The 25856-nt window shown below is 38.3% G+C and overlaps 4 protein-coding genes across 6 annotated transcripts; 1 reads left to right on the top strand and 3 right to left on the bottom strand.

The window, feature by feature from the left end:
* Positions 1–980: 980 nt before the first annotated feature.
* Positions 981–3933, bottom strand: LOC110761705 (Subtilase family protein). Its single transcript, XM_088250428.1, has one exon. The coding sequence runs from the start codon at positions 3600–3602 to the stop codon at positions 1239–1241; it is 2364 nt and encodes a 787-aa protein (XP_088106554.1). The 5' UTR covers positions 3603–3933; the 3' UTR covers positions 981–1238.
* Positions 3934–14239: 10306 nt separating this feature from the next.
* Positions 14240–14911, top strand: LOC148295435 (agamous-like MADS-box protein AGL62). Its single transcript, XM_088250165.1, has one exon. The coding sequence runs from the start codon at positions 14240–14242 to the stop codon at positions 14909–14911; it is 672 nt and encodes a 223-aa protein (XP_088106291.1).
* Positions 14912–15298: 387 nt separating this feature from the next.
* LOC110761647 (RING/U-box superfamily protein) lies at positions 15299–16229 on the bottom strand. The gene is made up of 2 exons (XM_021964182.1): positions 15421–16229; positions 15299–15359 (listed from the first exon to the last, which is right to left on the bottom strand). Exons 1-2 carry the CDS (start codon positions 16227–16229, stop codon positions 15299–15301), a joined length of 870 nt encoding a protein of 289 aa, XP_021819874.1.
* A 763-nt stretch (positions 16230–16992) lies between these two features.
* LOC110761674 (ARID/BRIGHT DNA-binding domain-containing protein) lies at positions 16993–24687 on the bottom strand. Of its 3 annotated transcripts, XM_088250801.1 has the most exons (16): positions 24004–24687; positions 23289–23886; positions 22942–23130; positions 22476–22529; positions 22183–22271; positions 21608–21902; positions 21417–21473; positions 21117–21148; positions 20616–20751; positions 20360–20533; positions 19300–19935; positions 18589–18726; positions 18376–18474; positions 17820–17920; positions 17631–17721; positions 16993–17534 (listed from the first exon to the last, which is right to left on the bottom strand). In XM_088250801.1, exons 2-16 carry the CDS (start codon positions 23436–23438, stop codon positions 17409–17411), a joined length of 2367 nt encoding a protein of 788 aa, XP_088106927.1. In that variant the 5' UTR covers positions 23439–23886; positions 24004–24687; the 3' UTR covers positions 16993–17408. The 3 variants fall into 3 exon arrangements, with proteins under 3 accessions (XP_088106927.1, XP_088106926.1, XP_088106928.1); XM_088250800.1 differs by having other exon boundaries at positions 23289–24687; XM_088250802.1 differs by having other exon boundaries at positions 21608–21887; positions 23289–24675.
* Between the last annotated feature and the right edge of the window lie 1169 nt (positions 24688–25856).

Genomic DNA, 25856 nt, shown 5'->3' with positions numbered 1-25856 from the left:
GGCTTCGGAAAGCATTGGTCCCTCCAATATGTAAGGTCAGCTTGCAACTTGCCCTTGCAAAGTTGCACCTTGTGAATCAAACTTGATAGCATGGATTGGCCAAGACAATGCCTCTAATTTCTACATCAGGGTTGCCTGCCTAGGGTGGTTTCTTAGAACAAGCCAAGACGTGTGCTGCCTGCCCTGTCTCTCCAAATGCGATAGCCAAGATTGAGATCAAGTAGATCTGCACAATCGAATTAGTTAAACGGTGAATGTCTCGGATAATTGTACGAATACACGTCTCTCAAAAATATGCGAAATTGTGATTTAGAAAAGAATGGGGCATCATGATTTTATGAGCGAAACAGCTAAACACCGTGTTATAATGGTCCATAGATTTAAAGAACTTTTCTATTAAGTGACACTTTCCAGCTAATAAGTTGCCTTTGTCAAACGGATTAATTACCTTCCGCATAAACTTGTACGCAGACAGATCCTGATGTTATTGCTTGTTGTTTTATAGCTAAAAGCATCGGGTAGGACGTCAAATTGTCAATGGATTGAGATTGAGAGGTAATAAAGTTTAAACCAAATCAAGAGGAAACTTAAAAAGGGGATTCCAAAAAGCCTTCATTATTTAGATGGGATGAGGTCAAATTGATCATGCAAAAAGCCTAGGCAACTGGTTCGTTGGATCTTCTCATTAGGCATGCACATATTTCAAACACAACTACACAATTTATGGGTTTTTTAATCATTTTATATCAAGAAAGTTGTTTGTCTGATTTGCAGATTTAGTCCAGAAAACGCCATGTCGTTGCTTCAAGTACCCCACATGATTCTTCTTGTCTTAATGATTGTCATTAGCTCAATGTTTACGTGCACAAAGAAACTTTGACAACAAAATCATATTGCAGGAAACAAAATCATATGCTTCACAAATCTTACTTATAAACTAATCAGAACGATTTAGAGATCAACAAATATACATTAAAGACTACAAAACCAAAACCGTCCTTTTTTTTTTTTTGTTTTTTTCATTCTACAAACGTTTTTGCTTCTTAATCTTACAACAAACCAACCAAACCCCACCAGTTTTCTGGAGTCGAAAACCTTGAAAGTACACATTCTCATTATACATACATATTTATATATATAGAGAGAGATAAGTTATGAACTTTTGTAACAAGGTCTAAGGAGCGCAAAATTCCTAAAACCCGAAACCCGAAACCCTAAACACACACACATACAAACATCTAGAGAGGTTGTTGCATTGTCACAACCAAGGGGCTAGTCACAGTGTGCTTCCCATCAGACCAAACTATAGAACCACTCTTCACACTAGTGCTACCAGGCGATAGCTTCGCTGCCAAGGCTTGCACCCTCACAAGAAAACTTAACTTCTGCCCCACCCTCCTAAACGCAAGCTTCTCCGGTTCCACCGTCACCGTCATCCCTGCCGCTGGCTTAATCGTCACCTGATAAACCGAATTTGGCGTACCCACATTCGTCACGGTCCGAATAAAATGAGTAGACATCTTATGCTTTCCATACTGCTGAAACACCACAGACAAGGAGGGGTAATTTAAGTTCCCAGAATGCCCTGCCCTCTTAGCCCCATTGCAATTGGCAAACTTCCTAGTCACCACCTGGATGTTCTTAGTGGTATAATTGGAATTGCACAAGAAATCCACGTAATCGTAAGAGCGAATGTCATAGACCAACCCCGGGTCCATTGCCTTTTGCGGGTGGACATGACCCGCCCCAAAGTCCATAACGCTGGAAGTGTTGCCGCTGGACTCGTCCAGCATGGTCTCGCCCCGATTGTCCACCGTGTATGCAGTGGTCATCAGGGCGGATCTAATGGCGGCCGGGCTCCAATCTGGATGCGCCGCTTTCAACAACGCCGCCAAGCCGGACACGTGTGGGCAAGCCATTGATGTTCCCGAGAGGATATTGAACTCCGTGTTTCTCTTATCCGAAGCCACGCCCGAGGGCCCGACTTTATCGGGCCAAGCCGCCAATATATTCAAGCCGGGCGCGATAACATCCGGCTTCAATATCTCCGGAGACTCCGGGTTTGGCCCGCGGGCTGAAAACGACGCCACGACCGGCGCGGGCCGAACTCGGATCCGAGTCCCCTTGAACACAATTGTCGCTGTAGGCGGGGACTTAGACTTGGATGTGGCGATGTATCTCCTGATTTCGTCGCCCGTGGAGGCAGCGACCGCGGTGGCGGGTAACACGTGGCAGTCAGCTACTAGTCCTTCGCCGTCGAAAACCCCGTTCGCGAGTATCATACCAACGCCTCCGGCTTTCTTCACCACGTCACCTTTCGCGGCTCTTGAATTAATTCCTCTGTCGCAGACGACGATTTTCCCTTTTACTTGACTCAGAGAACCTTCTAGACACAGAGACGAGGAGTAGCTATCGCCGCCTACGCCGCCCGCGTAAACCAGCGGGTACATCCGACCCGGAGCGAGACCCGGCCCGGAATAGATGCTCATGCCCGGTATTGTTCTGCCGTCCCCGAGCTTAACATCGGCCGGGAAGTCCCTGTCGATGGTTCCCGCGCCGACGGTTGTCACCCACGGTGCCACATTGGTGACGGTGAGCCCTCCGGGACCGCCGTTGCCGGCGGAGGCCGAGACGAACACGCCGGCGTCGGAGGCTCCGTAAGCGCCGATGGCAATGGCGTCGAGGTAGTAGGGGACGACGACGCCACCGACGCTGAGGGAAACGACGTCGCAGCCGTCGGCGACGGCGGCGTCGAACGCGGCGAGGATGTCGGAGTCGTAGCAGCCGGCGCTCCAGCAGACCTTGTAGGCGGCAAGCCGGGCCTTGGGAGCCATTCCGGCGGCAACGCCCTTGGCGTAGCCGAGAGTGGAAGCCGGGAAAACGTACCTCCCGGCAGCGATGGAGGCAGTGTGGGTCCCGTGGCCGTCGGAGTCGCGGGGGGAGCGGTACTCTGTGGTCTCGTTCATTTTTCCGTTGGTGGACTCGAAGCCGGCGGAGAAGAAGCGAGCGCCGATAAGCTTGCGGTTGCAGATGGTGACGGGGAAGTCTTTGCCGGCGACACACTGGCCCTTCCACTTGGAGGGGGTGGGGCCCAGGTCTCGGTCGTGAAATGACTTGCGTTCAGGCCAGATGCCGGTGTCGATGACGCCGATGACAAGGTCCGACCCGAAATCAGACTCCCTAAGGAGGGTACCGGCGGCGTCGGTGGAGCGGAGGCCGAGGAACTCGGGGGAGCGAGTGGTGTGGAGTTGGCGGACTTGCTCGGGGATAATGGCGGTGACGTGGTCAAGGGACTGAAGTGTCTGGGCTTGGGATGGGGAAAGCTTGGCAGAGAAGCCATGGAAGACAGTAGAGTAAGTGTGGAGAACAGTGGGGGCAGTGGCTTTATCCGAAGAAAGAGAGGAGAGAGAGGAAGAGTACCAGTCTTGGTGGGTTGGGAAAATGGAGGGTTTAGAGCTTGGCTGGACTTGGACTATGAAGGTCCTTGCAGCATTATTAACATTATTATTATTATTATCAGAAGAAGAAGAAGAAGAAGAAGAAGAGGGTAAGTTGGAGAAGGAGAGTGAGATTATGAGGAGATAGAGAAGAGAGAGAGCCATTGGAGAGAGTGAGAGTGAGCTTGAGCTTGAGCTGCTTCTTCTTCTTCTTATTATTGCTTATGGATGAAACACATTAATGAGTTTAATAATAAAAAGTGATAAAAGAAGAGAGTGAGATTGGGTGGTGTGGTCACACTCTATTTGGTACTTGATTTCATCACTTGGGTTTGGGTTTAGGTTTCTTTCTCTAAGATTCAAAATTCAATTGAAAATTGAATGCATTGCGTAAGTAGCATTGCAGACAGTGAGGAGAGAGAGAGAGAGAGAGAGAGGGTACAATTACAATCAATGTTTGGGGGAGGGGGGGATCAATGTTTGGGGGAGGGGGGGGGGGGAAATATATGGTCTATGTACTTATACAACTTTACTGTGTAGTTTTCATTGATACAGGAATGAAGAGGAGGAGATGGTGTTTTTTGTTAGTGGGTTTAGTAACTTTATGCTAACAAAATAGTGGGAATGTTTTGTCTTTATTCTTGTGTTCTTGGATGTGATGTTTGAGTGGTTTTTGGGTTACACCTTTCACTCCTTTCAAAAAAACTCAAGGAGGAAATTTAAGAGAATCTTAAGCACCATGTATTTTTTTCTTGTTGTTGGTTAGTGACTGTGCGGATCAGTCTGCTTAATTAAGCTATATTTGACTGTAAAAAACAGAAATTCATAAAAAAGCCATACAACAGTGACCTGTTTAACCAGAGAATATTTTCTGAAAAACATAAGTCACATATTGCAGATTTATATATAAACAATTACAGTCTTTTTTCTTTAGGGCTCGTTTGACAGTAATTCTAAATAGACCAATAATCATTTATATGGAGAATCATTTCTCCATATAACCACTTTAAAATGGTTTGATTTTATGGAGAAGCATCTCTCATGTGCTTCTTCCCAAAATTGCTTATAATCACTTAAAATGATTATATAGAGAAGCACTTGGGAGATGTTTCTCCCCATAAGAGCAATTCCACCCATGGTGTCATGGCTAATAGCAAGTAAGGGCAAATACTATTCGGGTGAATAGTTATTGCCCTATCCTTTTTTATTTTACTTTTCAATCCATTGCCATGGCAAGTAAAGGCAAGTACTCTTCACATGAGATATGAGGAGAGCAATTTGTATGGAGTTTTGGTGTGGAAAGTGAAGAACATGACTATGTATTTATAGAAAGAAGAAAAAAAATCTGAATTTATTGGTTTTTTTTTCCTTTTTTAAATTTAAATTGGTTGTTGCCGTCAATATGAGATCAGTAAACCCAGGCAACAGATCAGGCAATTCTTGATTTTGGGTTGGCCTGTGTAAATGGGGCCCATTTTTGCCCGAGCTGCCTTTTATTGTAGGGGCCTTGTTCCAAGCCTGGACTTCCTTTTGCCTTGACAAATGAGCACCGGTGGAAATACTCTAAGTAATTCTGACCCTCCCAGAATCACTCCTAAATGAGCGCTTATTAGTTAGAACGAGTGTTTACATGAGGATAGGAAAACCAGAAATCAAACATGCCAACAAGACAAAATGGAATCTTCAATCTATGAATGAGACACCACCCAATTTTAAATTAAATTAAATATCATCAACTAAAAATATGGCGCACACATATATATAATAGAATGTAATTTGCAAAGAACTACATTGCATACTAAAAGTAGAGGTCTCTGCAAATGGTCTCAAAAGCTTATTCACTTCTCATTTCTTTCTTTGATGTTACTTCTAATATTAGTATACTATATATATATGGAATTGGATCCGTGACAATGATCGGGTCTGGATTCTGGACGGTAGAAAAAGGCCTAGGCTAGCTGCCGCTTACGTGTGACTTTGTATGGGAAGTTGGGATGTTTTTTTATATAAATATATTATATATTTGTAAAAGCCTTTTTCGGTTTACAGAATAAATATTTATTCCGTATTTAGAAATGTAAAATAATAAAAAATTGAGTGTTCAGTGGGGGAACCAGTTTGTGTGGTCATAATCGAACACGAGATTCAATTCTGAAATGCAATATTATTATTATTAATATATAAAAAGCTGAATGGACAGACGTGTTTATGTCTTCTATGCCATGTCACACGAGGGTTTCTTCTTCTATGCCATGTCAGAGACATGATTTCTTCTTCCATGCCATGTCATGGCATACGATGGTTAATTTGTAAAGATATTTAGTCATATACCTATTCTTAGCATTAATACTATAGATAAACTCAACACCATTTAATTTCTATAAACAAACCAAAAAAAAAAAAAAATTCAAAAAATGACAGCTGGCCCTATTGAATTTAATTTTGATTATTAAATTACTTTGATGCCCTATTGAGGGCTCGTTTGGGAGTGCTTCTTCCCAAAGCGCTTATGCCAGTAGCGCTTATGACATAAGCACTTCTACAAAGAAGCAATTTGTTGTTTGGATGTCACATTTAAAAGTGTTTTTACACTACATAAAAGCGCTTTTGATATTTTGTTGAGTGTTTGGGTGACATAGTAAAAGCGCTTTTAAAAGTGCTTTAAAAAAATTTAGAGAATCCCAAAATATTATAATAAACATAGGAAATAAAAATTCACAGGATCCCAACAAATCCTAGTAATATTGCTAAAATGATGTGCATCTCAATAAACTTATCAGTAACACTTGCACTTTCATTGGCAACCCACGCACCTTCCCCTTCTTTCATGACCTTCTTTATTACCTTAGCATCACCAGTAACATCAATAACAGGCTTGAAAGACACCAACTCGAGATCAATGTTTAGCACAGAACTTGGAAGGACAGAATGAAATCCATTGTTTGCATCCCTCCCCTCCACACCAAAGGCATCTGCAATTATTTATCAACTTTCATCGTCAGACGATTCAATTTTTTTTCTTTTTGCCAGACATAGCAGTTTGATAACAAGGATCCAAAGACATACACTGAGGTTGAACAATTAATCTGACCTTATCTCCTCTTTTCATTGTCTTGATTGCTTTTGGCAATGCTGAACAAAAATGGCATGAAACAGACACAAACCCCTCGTTATTCAATTATTACAAATTGGTATAAATCACAAAGGAATTGCCTTTCCCCATTAAAATCACATCAGATTAAAACAAAAAAAAGAAAATACCATCTTTCTTCACATAGAATTCAATTCCTTCTTCTGGTGTCTCTGCAACAATAGTACCATCAACCAACGCCACCCGATACTTGACTGCATTAACAACAAAATTCCAATAAAAACATCAAAATTGAGGTTGACAGAACTGTGATTACATGCTAACACAGAATAATAACCAATAAAGAATTCAAATTGAGAGGCTCGTCTCTGTCTCTGGTCGACTCGGACTTCGTCCCATCAAGCAGAGTTCCAACGTAGTGCACTAAATTCAAACTTCCACACTCAATTTCTCTAAAATTATAATATAATTTTCGAGGGTATTGTTTTGATTTTAATAGGAGAGAAAAAGAGAGAGAGAAAAAAAGAAGAAAGGAAGGGTATTTTGGCATTTAAAAAAGTTAAATATGGATATCTTCGGCATTTTAAAAGTTTCATTAAAAGGAGCCAAGTGCTTCCCTTGTTTTTGTCCTGCAGCGCTTTTAAGAAGAAGCACCTCTCAAGTGCTTCTTCCAAAACCACTCTAAGTGCTTTTGGATCTCACCCAAAGCATTTTTGCAATTTTTGCCAAACACCATTTTTAAAAGACAGAAGCGCTTTCACCCATTTAGAAGCGCTTTTCGCTGCTCCAAAAGCACTCCCAAACGATTTTTTTTATAAGGTTTTGGGGTTGAGTTTGTTTTCAGAAATCAATGACAGTTTTGTAATTTAAAAGAAGTTAAAAGCTTTTTTGTTATGTTGTAAATGGGCTTTGGGTATGTTTTTAAAGTCCGTTTCATATAAGGTTTTTTTATTTTTATTTTTTATTTTTTTTATAAATAATTTGGGCTTCTATATTGGGTATAATAGTGAATCTCCCTAATCTGTATCACCAATTGCAGCTAATTAATCACCATTTCAACTATACACCAACTTCCTTTCCCCAAAATCCTCTCTAATTGGGTTACTGCATGACTCGATGCAGAAATTTGTACATAACTACTTACCCTTAGCCTTCGTTCATTTGGATAAAGGTATTTGAAAGAAATGATTTGAATTTGACGACAAAGCTAAATTTGTAAAATAAAACTAAAAAACGTTAGATTGTATGTACTTTAAAAGAGTCTACTAAATTTGAAATAACTATATGCAATGAGTCGTTTGAAATCCATTTGTTTTCTTCATCTCTTTCTTCTTTTTCAAAATGCTTTAAGATACTTTGGGGGTAATATTTTTCGTGACAAAAAAGTTCACCTAATTAAAAGTTAATTTTGTTTTTGTCCCGTTTACCTAATTAAAGTTGCAAGAGACAAATAATGTCGTTGTGTTATTCCTGTGACCAACTGCTCCAATTATGGCAAGGCAAAGGGGTCTCTGCAATGAAAGACTAGTTGCTGCTGTGATTTACTGCTCAGGGTGTGAGCATGCATGTGCATGAATAATATGGATACTGCGCCTATATATATAATGCCAACAATTTTAAAAGAGGACCTAGGCAATCAGCCAAAAACCTAACTAATTAAGATTTGGATGTTAGATCATGTTTTTTTGGGTTCGTTTTAGGCCTCAAACTGCACCCCGAACTTATAGAGTTATGCCGTGGTGATGTCTCAAAGCTCAAACACATATTGTAGGGTTAGTGCTGTTGATGCAAACATAGTTTTTGTTCAGAGTTGCACTTGCACAAAATGATCCGTAATATCGTTAGGACGAGTGAAATTGTTGTTTTTTTTTCTTTTGATACAAGCGATATTGGAGAGAGGGGAAATTAAACTTAGGACTTAGTGCCTTGTAAAATACTCAAATGCACACTTCTTAGGTATAACTAACACAAATAATGGAATTTATGTGACAAATACTATATTCTTTGATGCACCGTCCTCGTTGAACTTATAGATCATAGTCATGGAATAAAAAGAGGACATCAGATATGAAATGTACCATTTTAACTAAATAACGTTTATTTTGCAAAATATATTCTCTTCGTTAATGTCATTCTTATCATTCCAGCAGGAGATGAGAATAATTGACTCCCATTATGGTGTTTGGAAATCTCATTGTATAATTTTAATCTCCATTCGCACCTCTAATTACATATACTGAGAAAGTTTTTTCAGTATTACCTGCTAATTACATATACCAATATATATGTAAATAGAAATCATTGATGAAAAGCTGGGTGCTCATTGGTGAACTTTACCGTAACTATATATAGGTTAATTAGCACAGTGTTATAAGTAAAATATCAAACACACATAATAGAAGGTCAAGTTTTACATAATTAAAGTTAATTTTTTTTGTCCTGTTTACCTAATTAAAGTTGAAAGAGATTAATTTTGCAGTTTTTTGTTCTTGTCACTAACAACATATACAAATTATTATTCACTAACAAAGGTGTCCCTGCAAGACTTTGCTGTGCTTTAATATTTATATGTCGGGGCTCTCAGATATCAGGAGTCTTGTGCGGTGGCATCATTTGTACACCCTTTGAGCCGCCGCTGGTAATAACATATACGAATTATTGTTGATAATGTGACCTGCTTTAGTTATGGCCAAGGAAGGAGTCTCTGCAACGCTTTGCTGTGCTTTAATAATGCCAACAATCTTATCGACGTAGGCAATAAGCCAAAAACCTAGCTTTGTATGCACTGCCCGTGACGAATGCGCCATAATTTGTTGCACAATTAATTTTCTTAATTACGATTTGGATGTATTATTATCATATTCTTCTCGTCTATGAATAATTATGAATGAGAGAATATGTTTGTACTCTCAAATGTCAACCACACATGCACTTTAACTTAAACCCTACAAACAAAATTTCCAATGATTTTATGTTTTTTTTTTCTCTATACGAATTTGGCAAAATATAATATGTCCAGATGTAGATTGTATGGTAAACGAATACTCGTAGATTCTACGGAACAAATTTCATCTTGGGTACTATTTCTTTCTCAAACTTCAAATTGGAAAAATTGACCATGTGAGGTTAATCAGATGAAATATTTTATTTAGGAGTCTGATTTGACTTGTTTTTGGATTTAATTAGGGAATAAAGAAGAATTCCGCAACATTTCCATGGTCTCTTTATTAAAGTTGATTTGACTTGGAGTGGACCATCAAACTTAGAACGGGGAAGAAACCTTTACATATATATTTACGAATTTTGATATGTTATAATGTGGTCTCTATGGGACAAGGGAAAATGGATGCCTAAATTCCTTTACTAAAACAAAGAACTAATCCTACGATTTCTCTATAAATCGTTTCAATTTTTTGGCCAACTCAAGTCATTAGGGAAAAATTTCCCATGTACGACATACTGCTATTAGAATGGCTCCCTTTACAATATTTTTCCAATGTACTCTTTCTAGTTCATCTAATAAACTTCTATCACTTTTTTATTCCAAAAAAAAAAAAAAAACAAAGAACCAATCAAGCGAAAATAATTCAAGAAACATGCACCATTAACGAAATCACCACTAATAATATGCCCTTAAGTAAGGATGATGATTTGGCCTAATTAATTGAGATCGATGTCTAAGATGGAGCCCAATCAAAGTTGCAAGTGTGCAACCACGCATGGCCAGGACAGTTGTCGATCATGATCTTCTCTTATCATCATTGACATTTTGGAAGAATATATGGTGGTGGGTGGCCCATGCTTTGTAGAAGAAATCACCACCATCAGAACTGTGTATATATATATATATATGATGCAATCATCTTGTTCTTTGAGTGTTACATATATATGATGACTTATGTCCTCTTTGGTTTCACATCTTCAAGATCTCAGCCAAAACAAGCAAAGGTGGGGCCTAACTTGGATGAACAAGCTTAGCATTTGTGGTGTTGTTCTGGCTTTGAATTTGAATTCAATGGGGCCATAAAATATACAGTGAAAAAGGAGCACATATTTGTTCTTCAAAAACCTAAGAAGAATAAGCCAACATTTGTTGAGGAAAGAGGGGAAAAAAAATAGTTTGACAGTGATATTTTGGGAAGCAGAGGAATTAAAGAAGCAAAGGTGGTGGACATGGAGGCCCCATGAGGCAGTGAAACCATGCATACTTTGGTTTATATTAAGATGGGAGACAGAGGGATAGGTGACGACTGAGGAAGGTAGGGTCGATCTTCTTAATGCAATTATTGAGAAGTGAATTATTAGTCGTAGTCAAGAGGGGCCATTCTTTTCTAGGTTAGGTTTCGATTCAAAACAAAGTAGGGTTTATGATTTTGTGAAGGTTCTTGCATCTTCTGTCCTAGATTTTCTCAAGTAGGGATGCAAAATCAACGGCACAAAAGAGAAGGAATTATTTCTGAAAGAGAAGTGATCAAGTATAAAGGAGAATATGCACCATTAATTAACGAAATAAGCACTAATAAATCAAGAAATAGGCACCCTTATAGTAGTTTTTATATAAGCGATAAGGGAATTCGAAGTCGGATGTAGAGTGGGGAGCAGATCCGCTCTAGCCAACTTGACTAAGCGTATATCTCTTTCTTAAAAGTGAATTTAATTTTAATTAACTGGTGCATAAACACCATGAGCTCGGTAGTTATCTTTTGACAGAAAATTCAAAGCTACAGCACTATACATGGGCCATATGTGAGAGGACACCGCAGATGAGCAAATTATGTGGTCAATGCAAATTAAATTGGAGGTGTATGGATGACCCCATTTGTCACCAACCACCTGACCTACTTGTTTTTGTTTCGGATGTCGGGGAAAGAAAGAAGCAAAGGTTTGAGGTTTCATGAAGTGGGTCTAGTTTACTTGTTTGGGTTGCCAGTTTTTCCATAAGCCCATAATTACTGATTGGTAAAGTTGTATGAAGACTTCAAAACTTGCTCTGGACACCCATTATTCATTTTATTTGTTCATGGCTTGGCTACAGCACTGATCATGTACAAGATGATTGAAATTCACAAGCCTTTAGGCAATTTTTTAAAAACAAAATAAAGAAAGAAAAGAAGTAAGGAAATTAGGAGCAATGAGCCCACCATCTCTCCCAAAACTACTTGCATGTGCCTCTTTTACGGGTAATTCTCACTAGTTATACATAATTATGTATGAGGTTTTTTTTATTTAAATTCCATATTTTTCTTTGTTCACCCCAATATTTAAATTATTAAGTTCTTAAGTTTTATTATTGTGTAAAAAGACAAAAAAGGTCATACAACTTAATACTTAACCCTAGTGCATCTATACACACACCCCACCATTCTTCATATTAAGTTTAGAAACACAAACTCCTCTACACCCTATTTCCAGATTATGCTTTTCTTTCAATCCAAGAAACCTACTACACTCTCATCTTCTCTTCACAAACCCTAAATATTGTAAATCATAATCAAACAAACAAATCAGAAATAATAATAATAAGGGTTAATCGTTTTATTAGTCCCTGAACTTAGACCCGATTTGCATTTGAGTCCCTCAATTTCCAAAATCGTTCTCGTGGTCCTTCAACTTCAGTTTCGTTAGGACAAATGGTCATGCTGTCAATTTTGTTAACTTTTTTGTTAAATACAGGGGCAAAATGGTATTTTTGTATCAAAGAAACAAAATTGGAGGGGAAAACAAAACTAGACCTTGACTATGAATTAAAGAAACAATGCCTGCCTAAGCCTTTGATTGATATATAATTTGGAAATTGCCACATGGTTTTGCTTTGTTGAACAAGAGAATAAAATAAAAATAAAATTAAAAAAATACTGCTACACATTTGACAAAAGTTTTTTCTTTTTTTATCTCTCTTAAATAATGTGAGGTTGATGTGAACTTAGAGTAGTGAAGGGCAAGATAGTGGAGTGTGGGGCGTGAGGTTGATGAGTTTCTTTTTTTTCTTTTTTTTTCCCTGGTGGGTGTGTATTTATGGATAGTTTGGGAAGAATAGTGGGGTTTTTTAAAAAATTGTGAAAAATTGAATCAAAAATTGGAGTGAAAAAAGAGAAGTGCGGGGTTTAAATAAAAAAATCCATATATCTATCTATCTATCTCTTTTATTACATGATAATACTTATTGCAAGTGTCTCCCCTATTTATATTCTTAGGTATCACCGGTTGCATACAATTGATTGTATGGAAGAAAAATTATTTTTCTATCCTGTCCCTCCAACCTCGCAAGCCACACCTTAATCTTCCCTTGCACCTAGCACATGTTAACTTATATATCCTTCTTGTCAAATAGATAGAGTAGGGCAAAAAATTTCGATATGAGACTTTATATTTTTCAATATTTTTCTCTATTTCTATCGTTACATGATTAGTCATATGATGATTAGTCAACATGTGTTATATGGGAGTGTATAGGAAAGAGATTTATTTGATTAAATACTGGAAAAGGTCAATACATAAAAACTAAACTCTTTAGAAAAATACATAAAATCAATTTAAAAACAAAAGATAAGATTAATAAATTTTAAAAAAGGGAAAAGAAAAGAGAACACTCATTAGCCATTGGAGGGAGGAAAGAAACGTGAGGGGAAGATTGGGGAGGTTGAATTCAGGAGGGGGAGACGATATGTGGGGTGGAGAAGGATGGTGCGTAGATAGTGCCCATTCATTCTTTTTGTTTCTTGTTTTTTCGGTTCATGACTTCTCCCATTCTAAGTAAGTAACATAAAAGAATATATACTTTAATAAAAGAATCCCAAAACTTCAAGTAAAAAAAAAAGGGTAAGTAATTCTTGAGTGAGATTAGGTAAGTAATTTTCTTATAATTTTAGACTGCCCATATTAATTATAGCCTAAACTTTAGAAATTAACTACCGAAAAACAGACCTTAATTATATGCTTCATAGTCAAGTCACTGGTACTTACCATTATATATACCACTTACCATCTTCATAACGAGATCTCCTTCATAACAAAACATAACAAAACCTAGAGCTACCTACCATATTATCTCCAAGATTGCTTCACAATATTTTAGGGTTTGCCATTGATTTCCTTCCCTCTAGAGTTCGCCATTGATTTCCTTCCCTCCTCTAGGGTTCGCCATTAGTTTCCTTCCCTCTACGGTTTGTCATTAGTTTCCTTCCCTCTAGGGCTTGCCATTAATATCACGAGAACTAGTGCTACCATGGCTAAGAGGGGTGCTGATGAGAGTGAGATCACAAACGATGACAATATCAATGGGAAAAGGCAGAGAACTGATCCTACCATGGCTAAGATGGGTGCTGATGAGAGTGAGATCACAAACGATGACAATATCAATGGGAAAAGGCAGATAACTGATCCTACCATGGCTAAGATGGGTGCTGCTGAGAGTGAGATCACAAACGATGACAATATCAATGGGAAAAGGCAGAGAACTGATCCTACCGTGGCTAAGATGGGTGGTGATGAGAGTGAGATCACAAACGATGACAATATCAACGGGAAAAGGCAGATAACTGATCCTACCATGGCTAAGATGGGTGCTGCTGAGAGTGAGAACACAAACGATGACAATATCAACGGGAAAAGGCAGATAACTGATCCTACCATGGCTAAGATGGGTGCCCCTGAGAGTGAGGTCACAAACGATGACAATATCAATGGGAAAAGGCCGCGAACTGATCCTACCATGGCTAAGAGGGGTGCTGCTGAGATTGAGATCACAAACGACAACAATATCAATGGGAAAAGGCCAAGTAAACGTCAAAGAAGGGTTGAAATCAAGAAAGTTGAAGAAAAGAACAAGCGTCACGTGACCTTCTCCAAGCGCAAAAGGGGTCTCTTCAACAAAGCCGCCGAGCTCAGCGTTTTGAGCGGTGCCGAGACAGCGGGGATCGTCGTGTCTAGCAACGGCAAGGTGTTCTGCTTCGGTAGCCCCTCCGCTGACACCGTCATCCACCGTTACCTCGGCCACAATGCCTCCTCATTATTACATGCAGGTCAGCCAGATATTCATCATGTAAACGGCGAAGTTCGCTATTGTCCTTACAATATTTCTTCGCATGTGAATATAATGCGCAATGGTAATAAACAAGTAGAGGATTATATGGAAGCTAGGAGGCACATGGAGGTAGAGAAGATCAAGCGTGTGAAGAATAATAATTCTGACAATATTGATGATATTGATAACAATATTGATGGAGAAAGAGGAGGATGGTGTTATAGGTGGTGGGAGAAGCCGATTGAGATGACGACTAGTTTGGAGGAGTTGGAGGAATACATGGCAGCCTTGCGCCAGTTGAAACACAATGTTGAGGTTCGAACCAATCAAATGGTTATGAATGTTGGGTACAATTGTTAATGTAAATTATGTTTTATAAATTCACTACATATGTAAATATATATATACAACTCTTTATTCAGATTTTCTCCAGATGCAAGCAATTTGGACTGATAATTATGTTTTTCTTTTCCTTCTTTGATCTACTCATGTCAACAACTTTGTCCACTTCATATGTTTGCCCTTTAGGCATTGTTTGGACATAGACTGGATTGGAGTTGAGTTTAAATCCGTCCTAATGAGCCTCACTCATGTAGAACTATTGTCCAATTTAATAAGTATTAGTTCATCAAATAGTCGACATGTCCTTAGATCGTCGAGGTTGAGATCTTATGAATTAGTCTTGCCACAAAAAGCAACTACAATTCCTTCCTCACAAATCTCATATTGCAATAGTTTCAACAAATCTCATGATGTACAGTCAAGATTTTTATCACATAATATGGCATAGAAAACCCCCAAAATACAACTAAAGATCAAATTATTGAACACATGAGAAAAAAGAAAAATATAAATTAATGCTTGCTAACCTGCATGTAATGTGTAAGCAGCCGTCAGTCTTTTCCACGAAGAAGTTGCATCTGGGACACCTCCTCCAATTCTTCTTCTTTGCAAGCTCCATCACCATGATATCTTCCTTCTCTCTCTCATTCTCATTCAAGTTCTGAAACTCCCCACAGTCAATCCCAGCATGCCATGCAACCTTGCACTGAGCACAGAACAGTCTCCGACAATTCGGGCACTCGGAGACAGTCACAACCTCTCCTCCATCATCCACCAGCAAAGCAGAACAGTCCTTAAAAGGGCAGTAAAATTTCTGAGACCCCAAAACCAGAGACTCACAGAGAGCATTTTCCCACCTATCAAACACTTCCTTGGGAATAATAGATCGGCATGATTGTGGCTCCAGCACTTCTTTGCACTTCACATCAGGACACTTCACCATTGAAATGTTTTCCTGAATTTTAGTCCCAACATATGTTCCAATGCAATCAGTGCAAAATGAGTGGTTGCAGCCAGTGTTTGTGAACATTTCTTGGGTTGATTTTACATCCATGCAGATCAAGCAGAAAGTTTCAGAGGATTGGCCAGTTTCTTTTTCCTTCCCCTTCTGATTTTTCATGGGGGTTTCAACATCTTCCTCTCTATTGGGGGGTTGAGTAGAAATTTTGGGAGTTATTGAAGAGATTGCAGAGGACATGAGGGCTTCTTGCAGCTGCAATTCTTGTGCATATTTCTCATCTGAGATGGGAAATACTTCTTCCTCATCATGAAGAGCTGAAAAGTAGAACTCATCCACCAAATCAAGAGCTTCACCAGAGCTTGATGTTCCCTCCATTTTGTTTTCAATAAGACTTTTGAGAGCAGGGGACTCTGTCAATTAGAGTTTACCCTTCTGGCTTCTCTCTCAATTTATTTATTTGGATGCATGGTATTAGAAATTAATGTGTGTTGGCTGTTGATAAGCTTTCCTCAATTTCCCAAACGATGGGCGCTTTACTTCCAAGAGGTTAATTTTACCTTACCGTTATGTTTTCGGATTCTGTGCTTCTCCGTCTTCAATCTTTGTTTTTCTTTTTCTTTTCCAAAATAAATTTATCATGAAAAGCCTTTATTAATTTTAATCTCTCCCATTCCCATTGATTCACCCCCCTTCTTCCTCATTCTCACTTTAACCACCAGACCTTTCTTTTCCTTAAAAATAAAATAAAAATTGAAAGTTGTATTTTTTGTGTGCCATTTATATTGACATTGATATAAAGTTGCTACAATTTGTATTGTGTGATGACAATAGGGTTGTGTTCCATCCCGAGAAGTTCAAAAATAAAAATGGCCACGAAAAACAGAGGCAGGAGCAGAACAGGAAAACCCCTAATCCAGGGCCTTTTGAGATAGAGACAGGGATAGGAAATGGTGGCAGGGAACAAAGTTATGAGGGCAAATGCGCCTTGCCTTGATCCGCCCATCGCAACACAAACTGGTTCACAAATCTAAGCAAAGCGATCTCATGGTACACTACTGAATTTTTTCCCTTGGGGAGAAGGAGGGAGAATTGATAAACAAGGACACACAGAGAGAGAGAGAGAGAGAGAGAGTGTTGATAAGTCAGTATAATCATAATCTTTCATTAAACGCTACATAAGTCATATATGTTCACATAGATAGCGGAATTATATTACAACGACCCTTCTGAATCATGGGATTTCTTTACTATTAACCACAATCCCCTCCTCCCCCAAAGGGAAAAAAAAAAACAACAAAAAACAGAAATTAAAGCCAAAAATAGGACAGAAATTTCCCACCCAAAATGAAATGCCTACACTAACTAGTATGCTCTACTACACTTTTTTCTAACTTTGTCCTCCCCCCATCTTTTGTCTCCTATTTTACCATCAATGCAATTGATCAGCCGAACAATTTAACAATTTCTCGCACCAGATTGGGAAGGAAGCAACCTCAAAATCAGAGAGCCAGAAGGAAAAGAATATAACTATGATGTTATAAGAGCAAAACTGAATTACAGTGGCCGTGATACCGTTGAGCCTTGGGAAAAACCATTTGCAATTTTCTGTGGTTTCTTCTTGAAATTGCTGATGCTGCAATGCGGACATATGTATTCCAGTCCATCTGTTTTTGCATAATCCTGCAAAGTCAAAACAAAAGATTAACATATAAAAGCCAAAGGATTAGCTAGACAACCACAAGGTGCTCACGGAGATTTAGATTGTGATATGATTACCTTAAAAGCACCAAGACCCTGCCTTCTGTCGCAGCCAAAGTGGGCCCACTCACCACATATTCCACAGTTCACCCAATCTCCTGCTGCGCTACTGCAGAACAGTTTCCAATCACGTGTAAGCAGACATTAGCAAAGTTAATATTTTTCAACACTGGAGAAGTAAAAAAATAGGATGGGATAAATGCTAACCTGTGACACAATAAGCAGCACTCTCCATCTACATCATCATGAGCCAATTCGTATTCTAGGAGGTAAGTTTCGTAATGTCTTTTAAGTGTATTTCCAACACCCTGTGAAAACAAGAACCATACTCACCTGTATCAATTGATGTGTTACAATCTACAGAACCCTTTTACATAAAGGAGTGACTTGGTCTATTCATCCTGTAGTGATTACCTACTTTTTGGGTATTTGAGCTAAGATAATTGGAAAGAATCCCCAAACATTCTAGAAGCACTACTCTGCCACAGAATTAACTGTTTCACAATTCTGGTCCCACCTATTCATTTTTATTTATTTATAGGATATGCTTTTTCCTTCCCAGGTAAGCCCAGAGTCAGCACAACTCTGCCACAGAATTTACTGTTTCACAATTCTGGTGCCACCTATTTTTTTTTTTTTTTTTATAGGATATGCTTTTTCCTTCCCAGGTAGGCCCAGAGTCACCTTACTACCTCTTCGTTAATCTTGAAACATTAATTATTTCAAAGTTAAAAACAAAACCAAAGGGAGATTATAGACATACAGTCATTCTATTGGTCATTGTGTAATTGCGCATCTTTGAGAAGATCTGTCCTTTCCAGTTGATGCCGTTGCCAACATGAAAGCCTCCTCTTGTAACCACCTGACAAACACCTCATCCTTCAATAACAAATTTCACTAAATTCTATATATTTTCTTCAGTCACAACTTCAGTAAGTGAAACCTAATTCCTGGCCAAGGAATTTGATTAGTTCACCTCTTTATACAAGTTGTAAAGGTCAAGCCGCTTTCCATTGAGAATGGCATCTGGAAACTCGGCGAGTCCACCTTGAGGAATGAGTCGACTATGTCCTCGGAGAATTAGAAACTGCATTACATCCTTCAAAAACTCCTCCTGCTCAAGGGATAAATAAAAAGTTAACATAAGCAAGTGATTGCAACAAAAAAAAAACAGGAGGAAAGTAAAACCCCAATGGTTAGGTATTATATTGGAAGAGATAGCATGCAAAAGAATTTCATACTGTAATAAGGGAACTCCCTTCATGTCCCCACTTTTTTTTATTCCACAACATCCCCTCCTATACCTTACCAATTCTTATTTTCCAAGCAAAATTACATCTTTTGAAATAATTTTGAAATAATTAAAAAAATAAAATTCCCACTACCATTTTAAAAGTAGCTATTCCCTATTTTGATTTTCTCATACACTACCCCACTTTCTTTCTTGACAGTTATTTTATTTTATGATCTACATCTATGCTAATTTTTATTACTTGATTACAGCCTACATGAGGAAAACAATCTCCAGCATGCGGAGAGCGCATGGAAGGGCTAATATGTTGATTACTTGTGGACATATATAGTTACTTAACTGTGTGTATAATATATAGAAACAGAGTTGGTTGTTCCTCTCAAACTTGTTCAACACCTACAAACTGATTTAACATTTTGAAAGAAAATAACTCACCTCTAAGCAAGAATGTATTGGGCTTCTTCCGCAACCGTGTTTCTTTAAAGGCAGAGGATTCAAGGAAATAATCTGCTTAGAATGTGAAGAGCTTGAGTACGATTTTCGTTGTGTCGTTGGAGTTAATCCAACAATATTGAGCTTTGTGGGGGGAGCAGGAGGTAGATTAGCCTTAAATTGGCCTCCATCGTGCCCATCTAACTCAGACATTCCAGAAAAGGGTGTCATTTTAGGACGACGAACATGAGGAATGGGCCTCATTGCAGCTATTTTCAATCTTTGCCTAGGTGGAAGTAAAGGTGTGCTGACCCCATTCATGGCTCCAGCTTCTTTGTTGTCTTCGTCTATTTTAGAAGCAGCTAGACTTGGAAGCCTCTGGCTATAATTAGAACCCCTGCTTGTCTCTTGGCATGGTTGAGATCTCTTCCTACTAGGAGGAGGTGGTCTCAACCAAGTAGGAGGGCTGCCAAGAATGAAGTCATTCGATTTATTATCTTTCCCCAGACTTGAACAGAAGAAAAGAAGGCGCTCAGCATCTTCTTTTTCAAAAGAAGCAACAGGTAATCCCTGAATGCTGGCAATGCCAAGTGCAACTAAACTATGATAGGAAACATCAGGTGCGAGCTGCCTCAAAACCTGAAATTGTAGTTGCAGCAAATACAGCAGTTACATAAAATATTGGAAAAATTGCCTCTTTTTTTATTCAACCTAAATAAAAACTGAACACTGACGATCTAAGCCAACAAGGTAAATTTGCTTTTGTAATAGAATGCTCCTTAGATCTTCCCAAGCACTGATGTGGTAGCCATAAAAGCAGAATCTCCATTTTCACAAGGTTCATGCCTTCTATACAAGTTAGCCCACCCCAATCTCTTGTAATACCCAACCAAAAGAGGGATGAATTTGATTACAACCGCAGATTGGGCAGGTGAGTGGTGACTAGTAGAGTCAAAATTAATAAAAGGGGGGGGCATAATTCACACAATTCTTTCAGATTCTTAAAATGTTACCAGATATCATGATAGCAAAGACCAAGACAGGGAAGGAAGTAGGTAAAAACCTGTGAAGCCCATGCTGGAACCTTCATGCATACTTCAAATACAGTAGCCCCACATGCAATTGAAGCAGACTTCCGTGGTTCAGATAGAGGTACTTTGTTTCCCTCATTGTTGGGCAGTGCACGTACTAGTTGAATCTCTTCAATAACCTCATTCTTTATATGATTCTCCAAAAGCTGAAAAGAAACAGGTCAGAAGGTGTAAAAGTTGAACAGCTCCGACTACCAGAATTTTTCCAGACAAGTCCTTCAGGATTACCTGATCATCAAAGCAAGTTTGTGCACTGCCTGACACAAGAAGTGAGATGTGCGCAGAACTACACGTTGATACATCACATCGCATAGTCACAACACCACGAGAAAATGTCCCGGCCTGAAGAGGCGGTGGAGGAGCACTGATCACATTGAAAAACATTAATTAATTAATTGTATTCACAACACTGCATAACTGCACAACAATTCATCTTTGGGGGAAAATAATAAAAAAGTAACAGGGAGTTTGAAAGTTCAATGTAGTATTGAAGATGTTTCAAATGCCAAAATGCTTTAATATTCAACACCTACTTCAGAAAAACATAAGAAAATGGTGACGCCTACACATGAAGGTTTCTCTTGTAAACAAAGTCAACAGTATCCTTTCTCCACATGAACAGTTATTTAAAACAAGAAGATGATGTAAACTACTATGCAATTAAAAAATTACAAATATCCAATCGAGCAACAATAAAAGAGCATCCATTATTTACAGGATCCAACATACCTAAACTTGCCATGAAGCTTGCTCCCACGCATCTGGAGCAACATAATTACAAAATGAGGAAAAATTAGCACTCCTTGCACCATGATGATGATATTAAGAGTAGTAGATAAAACTAACATAGTTATTTTTTGGATAGATACAAATGTAACCAAGTTAAGTAAGGCAGTACAAATACTCTTTTCTTCACTAACTTTAACACGTCAAACCATGCATTCTCCAGCAGGGCATGAAGAAATGCTTCCCCCAAATAGAGCTATAAGAAAATGAAAGGCAAATAGGCTAAGGAGAAATCACACTTACTTCAATGTTTAAGAGGGCATTGAGACCATCCTCCAAAGGTTCTAATAAACTTGCATCCTGAAAATACGTCAGCCCATCATAAGTCTATGAATGAGGAGATGGGTATGTTTTTTGCTGGCATTCGTGTGCATGTGTTCCTACATGAAGAATTAGTATTTAAACACTGGTAAAAACAGGACATTCGGGCTTACCAATGTGGAAGGCTCCCCACAAACAAGAAACCTCAAGATCACATCATCATCATGTATCTTTATAGCAGGGAGAGTACCCATGGAACCTTCTTCATCTTCCTCCACATCTGCCTCAGGGGGATCAACATTGATCTTCAAACGGTCACCAAGAAGGCATGGCCCCAGCTCAGCACTACTAGATTTGTGTCTGTTAGCAGGAACGGCATGGCTGTTTTCTACACAGTAAAGCCTAAAGGAAGCATATGCAAGTTGGAAAGCATCCCATGTATGAGTTGATGAACTGCAATCCAAAAAACTGCAATTGTCAAGCCTGTTTAGTGTTTGTGCAGAATATAGTAGCGTAAAGATGTGTCAATTAACGTCGGCCATGCATATTGCACAGACAATTCCTATAATCCAATCAATGGCATTATCTCTAGTGACGCTAACTAGACATTAAACAACAGTTGTGCACATACATACATGTGCTAACCACAACCTTTTCAAAATGGCATTTCTTTCTCTATAACCAATCCAACAAGCTATCTAGAGATCCTTTACCCACATGCTCAGAAAAATTAATAAAAGATAAGTACCTCTGTACCACTGAAAGCAATGCATGTCGAAAGTGGCAAGCAGCATAAGAAGAAAATTCATGTTTCCAATATATCACATAAGGAATTCCCTGCACATGAAACATACATAGTCAACCACAATTTTCAAAAAAAAAAAAAATAACAGGCTTGCTCAGACCAAAAAATAAATAACTAAAAAAGCAAAACAGACTTGCAGTTCTGAAACAAAAGTTCAACACCGTAACCAGCCATTTCTCACTGAGCCCTGGTAGTGAACTCCTGAAAGCATACTTAATAAGCCTTACTGTAATTACCTTAGAGTGAAGTGCCGCTGCCAAATTTTCACCATTTGGAACCTCCAAATAAACCTGCATATATACAAATATTAAATGAAGTTGGGTCACATGAAAAAAAAACTTTCGAGATATTACAAAGAACAATAGAAAAGAACAGAAGAAAAAAAATCACATAAACCAAAATCGGGGAATGAACTGCATACAGATTTCCAGACCACAAGAAATCATGCAATGCAGACTCTCCTCACACCTCACAAGACATTTCCCAATTACCTACTTCTTGATTTTTCAATATCTTGTCAAATGAGTAACTCAGAGTTAAAGAATTGCATGCCGCCATAATTAGATAAATGAAAAATAAAGGAAGCAATTCACCAACTACATATCGCTAATAAATTTTTCATTCCAATGAAAGAAGGAACAAGGGCATAAATCATACATACACAAAAAAGGACTTTGCAAGTTCAGGAAATCTAATACATACAGTTGTAGGCAACGTGGCACCGAAGATCTCAGATATAGCTTCGGCAGTCGACAAATCAACATCTTCCCAGACAGGAGACCCAATTTCATTATTCTCAAGCTGTTCTCCTTGCAAGTATACAAGATTTGGCTTATATGACTCAAGCATTTTACAGAACTCCTCTTTGCTTGGCTTGTTCAGAGTTTGAACCTGCATTCCAAGAGTGACAAATATGGTAAATTTAAAAACTAAACTGAAACAAGGAATTCACTTAATCAGCTAAAAACAAGAAGATACAAGTAATTAAAGTATACGCAACACATTCCATATTTAAAATTCAGAAGAGAATGGTAATAGCAAATTCTAACCTCCAAACGACCTGAAGAGACTAACTCTGGAAACGGGTATTTGAGCTTCTCATCTAGGGTGTCCTTGTTAGGTTTATCTTCAGAAATTTTCCCACAAGTGACCACAAGCAGACTACAAGTGTGCTTTGAAGCTCCCTGAGAATGATTCATTATTTCCCTGCAGGCGCCCAGAGAGTTGGCAAAGAAAAGAAGCTCAGGCTGCTCACCCAAGAATTAAAACCCGAAAACCATCACATCTCCTAGATTATAACACTGAGGGCATGCATCAACTTCAACCCTGACTTTGATACCAACCACACCAACCTGATCAAATTTCCAACTTGATTCACCTTGTAGCTAGCATTCAAGGAGGGATAACCAAATCCACTAAGAGGGGTCAAATCCCAACTCACAAAGCACTCTCAGAACCAAAATTTCGCCAGAAAGCCAGCATGAACTCAAAGAACAGAAGGTACTAGCAACAAGATCCAGGACCCAAAACAAGCCAAACCCTATCTCACAGGAAGAACATATAATGGAAACTATGAGCAAACTCGACCAACTTTTGCTTACTGATGGAAGCAAATTGGAAAAAAGCCCTCGAATTTCAACCCAAATACTGTTGAAATTGAAAAAATAACCGAGACCCAAATGAGAAAACCTGGAGAAATCAACGAATCTGGCAAGGAACAAGGGAAAATTCACCACCTCAGACGACACAAACAGAAAAACTCACCGACCCAGATGAGGAATTTGAAGAACTTGAACAACCCAGAAGAGAAAATCAGGAAATACCGACGACCCAAGCGAGTCCTTAGCTTCTACAATCACAAAAAAGCACAAAATAGACGAGTAAAGTATGAAAAGAGAACCCTAGGCCCGTAAAATCCAAATCCCCAAAAAGAAATTCGCATAAAAAAAAACCAACTTCTAATAGGAATTAATTTATTTATCTGTTTCTGTCTATTGTATCTAATTCAGCACCAAAATAAATCAAAATGCTCACAGTCACCAAAATTTAATAAATTTAAAGTAATTAATATTCGCATTTGTTAAATAGGTGGGTGTGTCAGAAAAATGCATTCAACCTCAAAAAGGTCAACCATAACCAAAAAAACATTGATGAAACAAAAAGAGACTAATTAAAAAGACTTTTGACGAACTTGATAAAGTACCAAACTTTGATTGGAACCCAATTTGAGTTTACCGTGTAACAAACATTCAACCCAAAGCCAAAGCCTCAAGGCCAAAAGTTCGTAACTTTCTTAGAAATTGAACCAAAACCAAAACAGAGGAGCAGTAAGTTTTTCAAGTCCCATTACGATTTGTTAATCTTTTTTTTGTATTATTATTACCCTCAAGATTCGGAACTTGTGGGAGGTAAAATAACAACAACAATGTTTTTGATGTGGTCATATGCTCCAAAAGATAATCAAAGAAAGCCCAGGATTTCTTTACTATATTTGTTTTCTTATGCATTTCATTTCATTTCATTTTCCTGTTGGGTTTTGGGTTAAGGTTGGCATTCATAATAATTCTTTTTGTTTTTCTTTTGATTGTTTCAAGTTGATTGGATGCACGAGGAGGCCCTGATCTTATTTGCTCGGAGCTTGATCAATGATCAAAGCTCATCCAATTCCCAGTCTCCATCAACATCTTGCTCCCACGTGCGCGCGCGTAAATGTACACGCTATGGTGCCTAAGCGCCAAACGAAGTGTGCTAAGTAATCATATCAAAAGTAACTCCCAACTCAACTTGAAACTTGAAATTTGAGCTCCTAATGACAAATTAGAAAAGGTTTTTGGAGTTAAAGTTTGAGTCTTTTAATTACCAACTCCATTTTGATGAAAAGAAAAGAAAAAAATTACCAACCCAATCACAAATGCAATTTCATAATCTAAACCATCGATTTTGTATGTTATGATTGTGATTAGATCAATAATCGAACATGATTTTTTTTTATGAACACTAAACTATTTGTGATGATAATCAAATAGCTAAACACAATTCTAGACTGATAGTTTTAAAAGTAGCATGTTACAAGATAACCTCAACAACAAAACAAAACAAAATAAAAAATAAAAAATTGACTTATCTTATATTTGTAGAACTCATGATTTGAGTTGGTATTTTTGATCTCTTTGATTGTACTGTTGAAGTTTATATTTGATTATTAAAAAAAAGTTCATGGATTGAACCTATTATATAACTCGATCATATTTGGAATCTAAATTAGAGTCTCTAGTTGGCCATCCAACCTACTAATTTCTTGAAGTTATTAAGTCTTACCCTCCATACACATGGTTGAGCTTGAACTTGAGTAAGCTACAATAAGAATTGCCAGATTTTCTATCTCTTCTATTTTGCTTCGACTAATGAATTTGAATTTTATGCTAATCTTGTGACAACAACTAATGTTTATGCACGTGCCCATGTAAATTTGTCTTCTCCCTCTCTTTTTTTTGGGTGAAAGTCTTCTCCCTCTTTTGATATTGAAGGAGAGTGGTGGTTTTGTTAGTTTTCCTTTAATTCAGGAAAATGAACAAGCTTCTTATCCGCCTAATGTCACATCAAGTTGTTAACAGTAG

The sequence above is a fragment of the Prunus avium genome, chromosome 3 (assembly GCF_965620075.1).
Source record: "Prunus avium chromosome 3, drPruAviu1.hap1.1, whole genome shotgun sequence".
NCBI classification, from domain to species: Eukaryota; Viridiplantae; Streptophyta; class Magnoliopsida; order Rosales; family Rosaceae; genus Prunus; species Prunus avium.
Note: the sequence above shows the minus strand (reverse complement) of the source record. Positions and strands in the feature narration are given on the sequence as shown.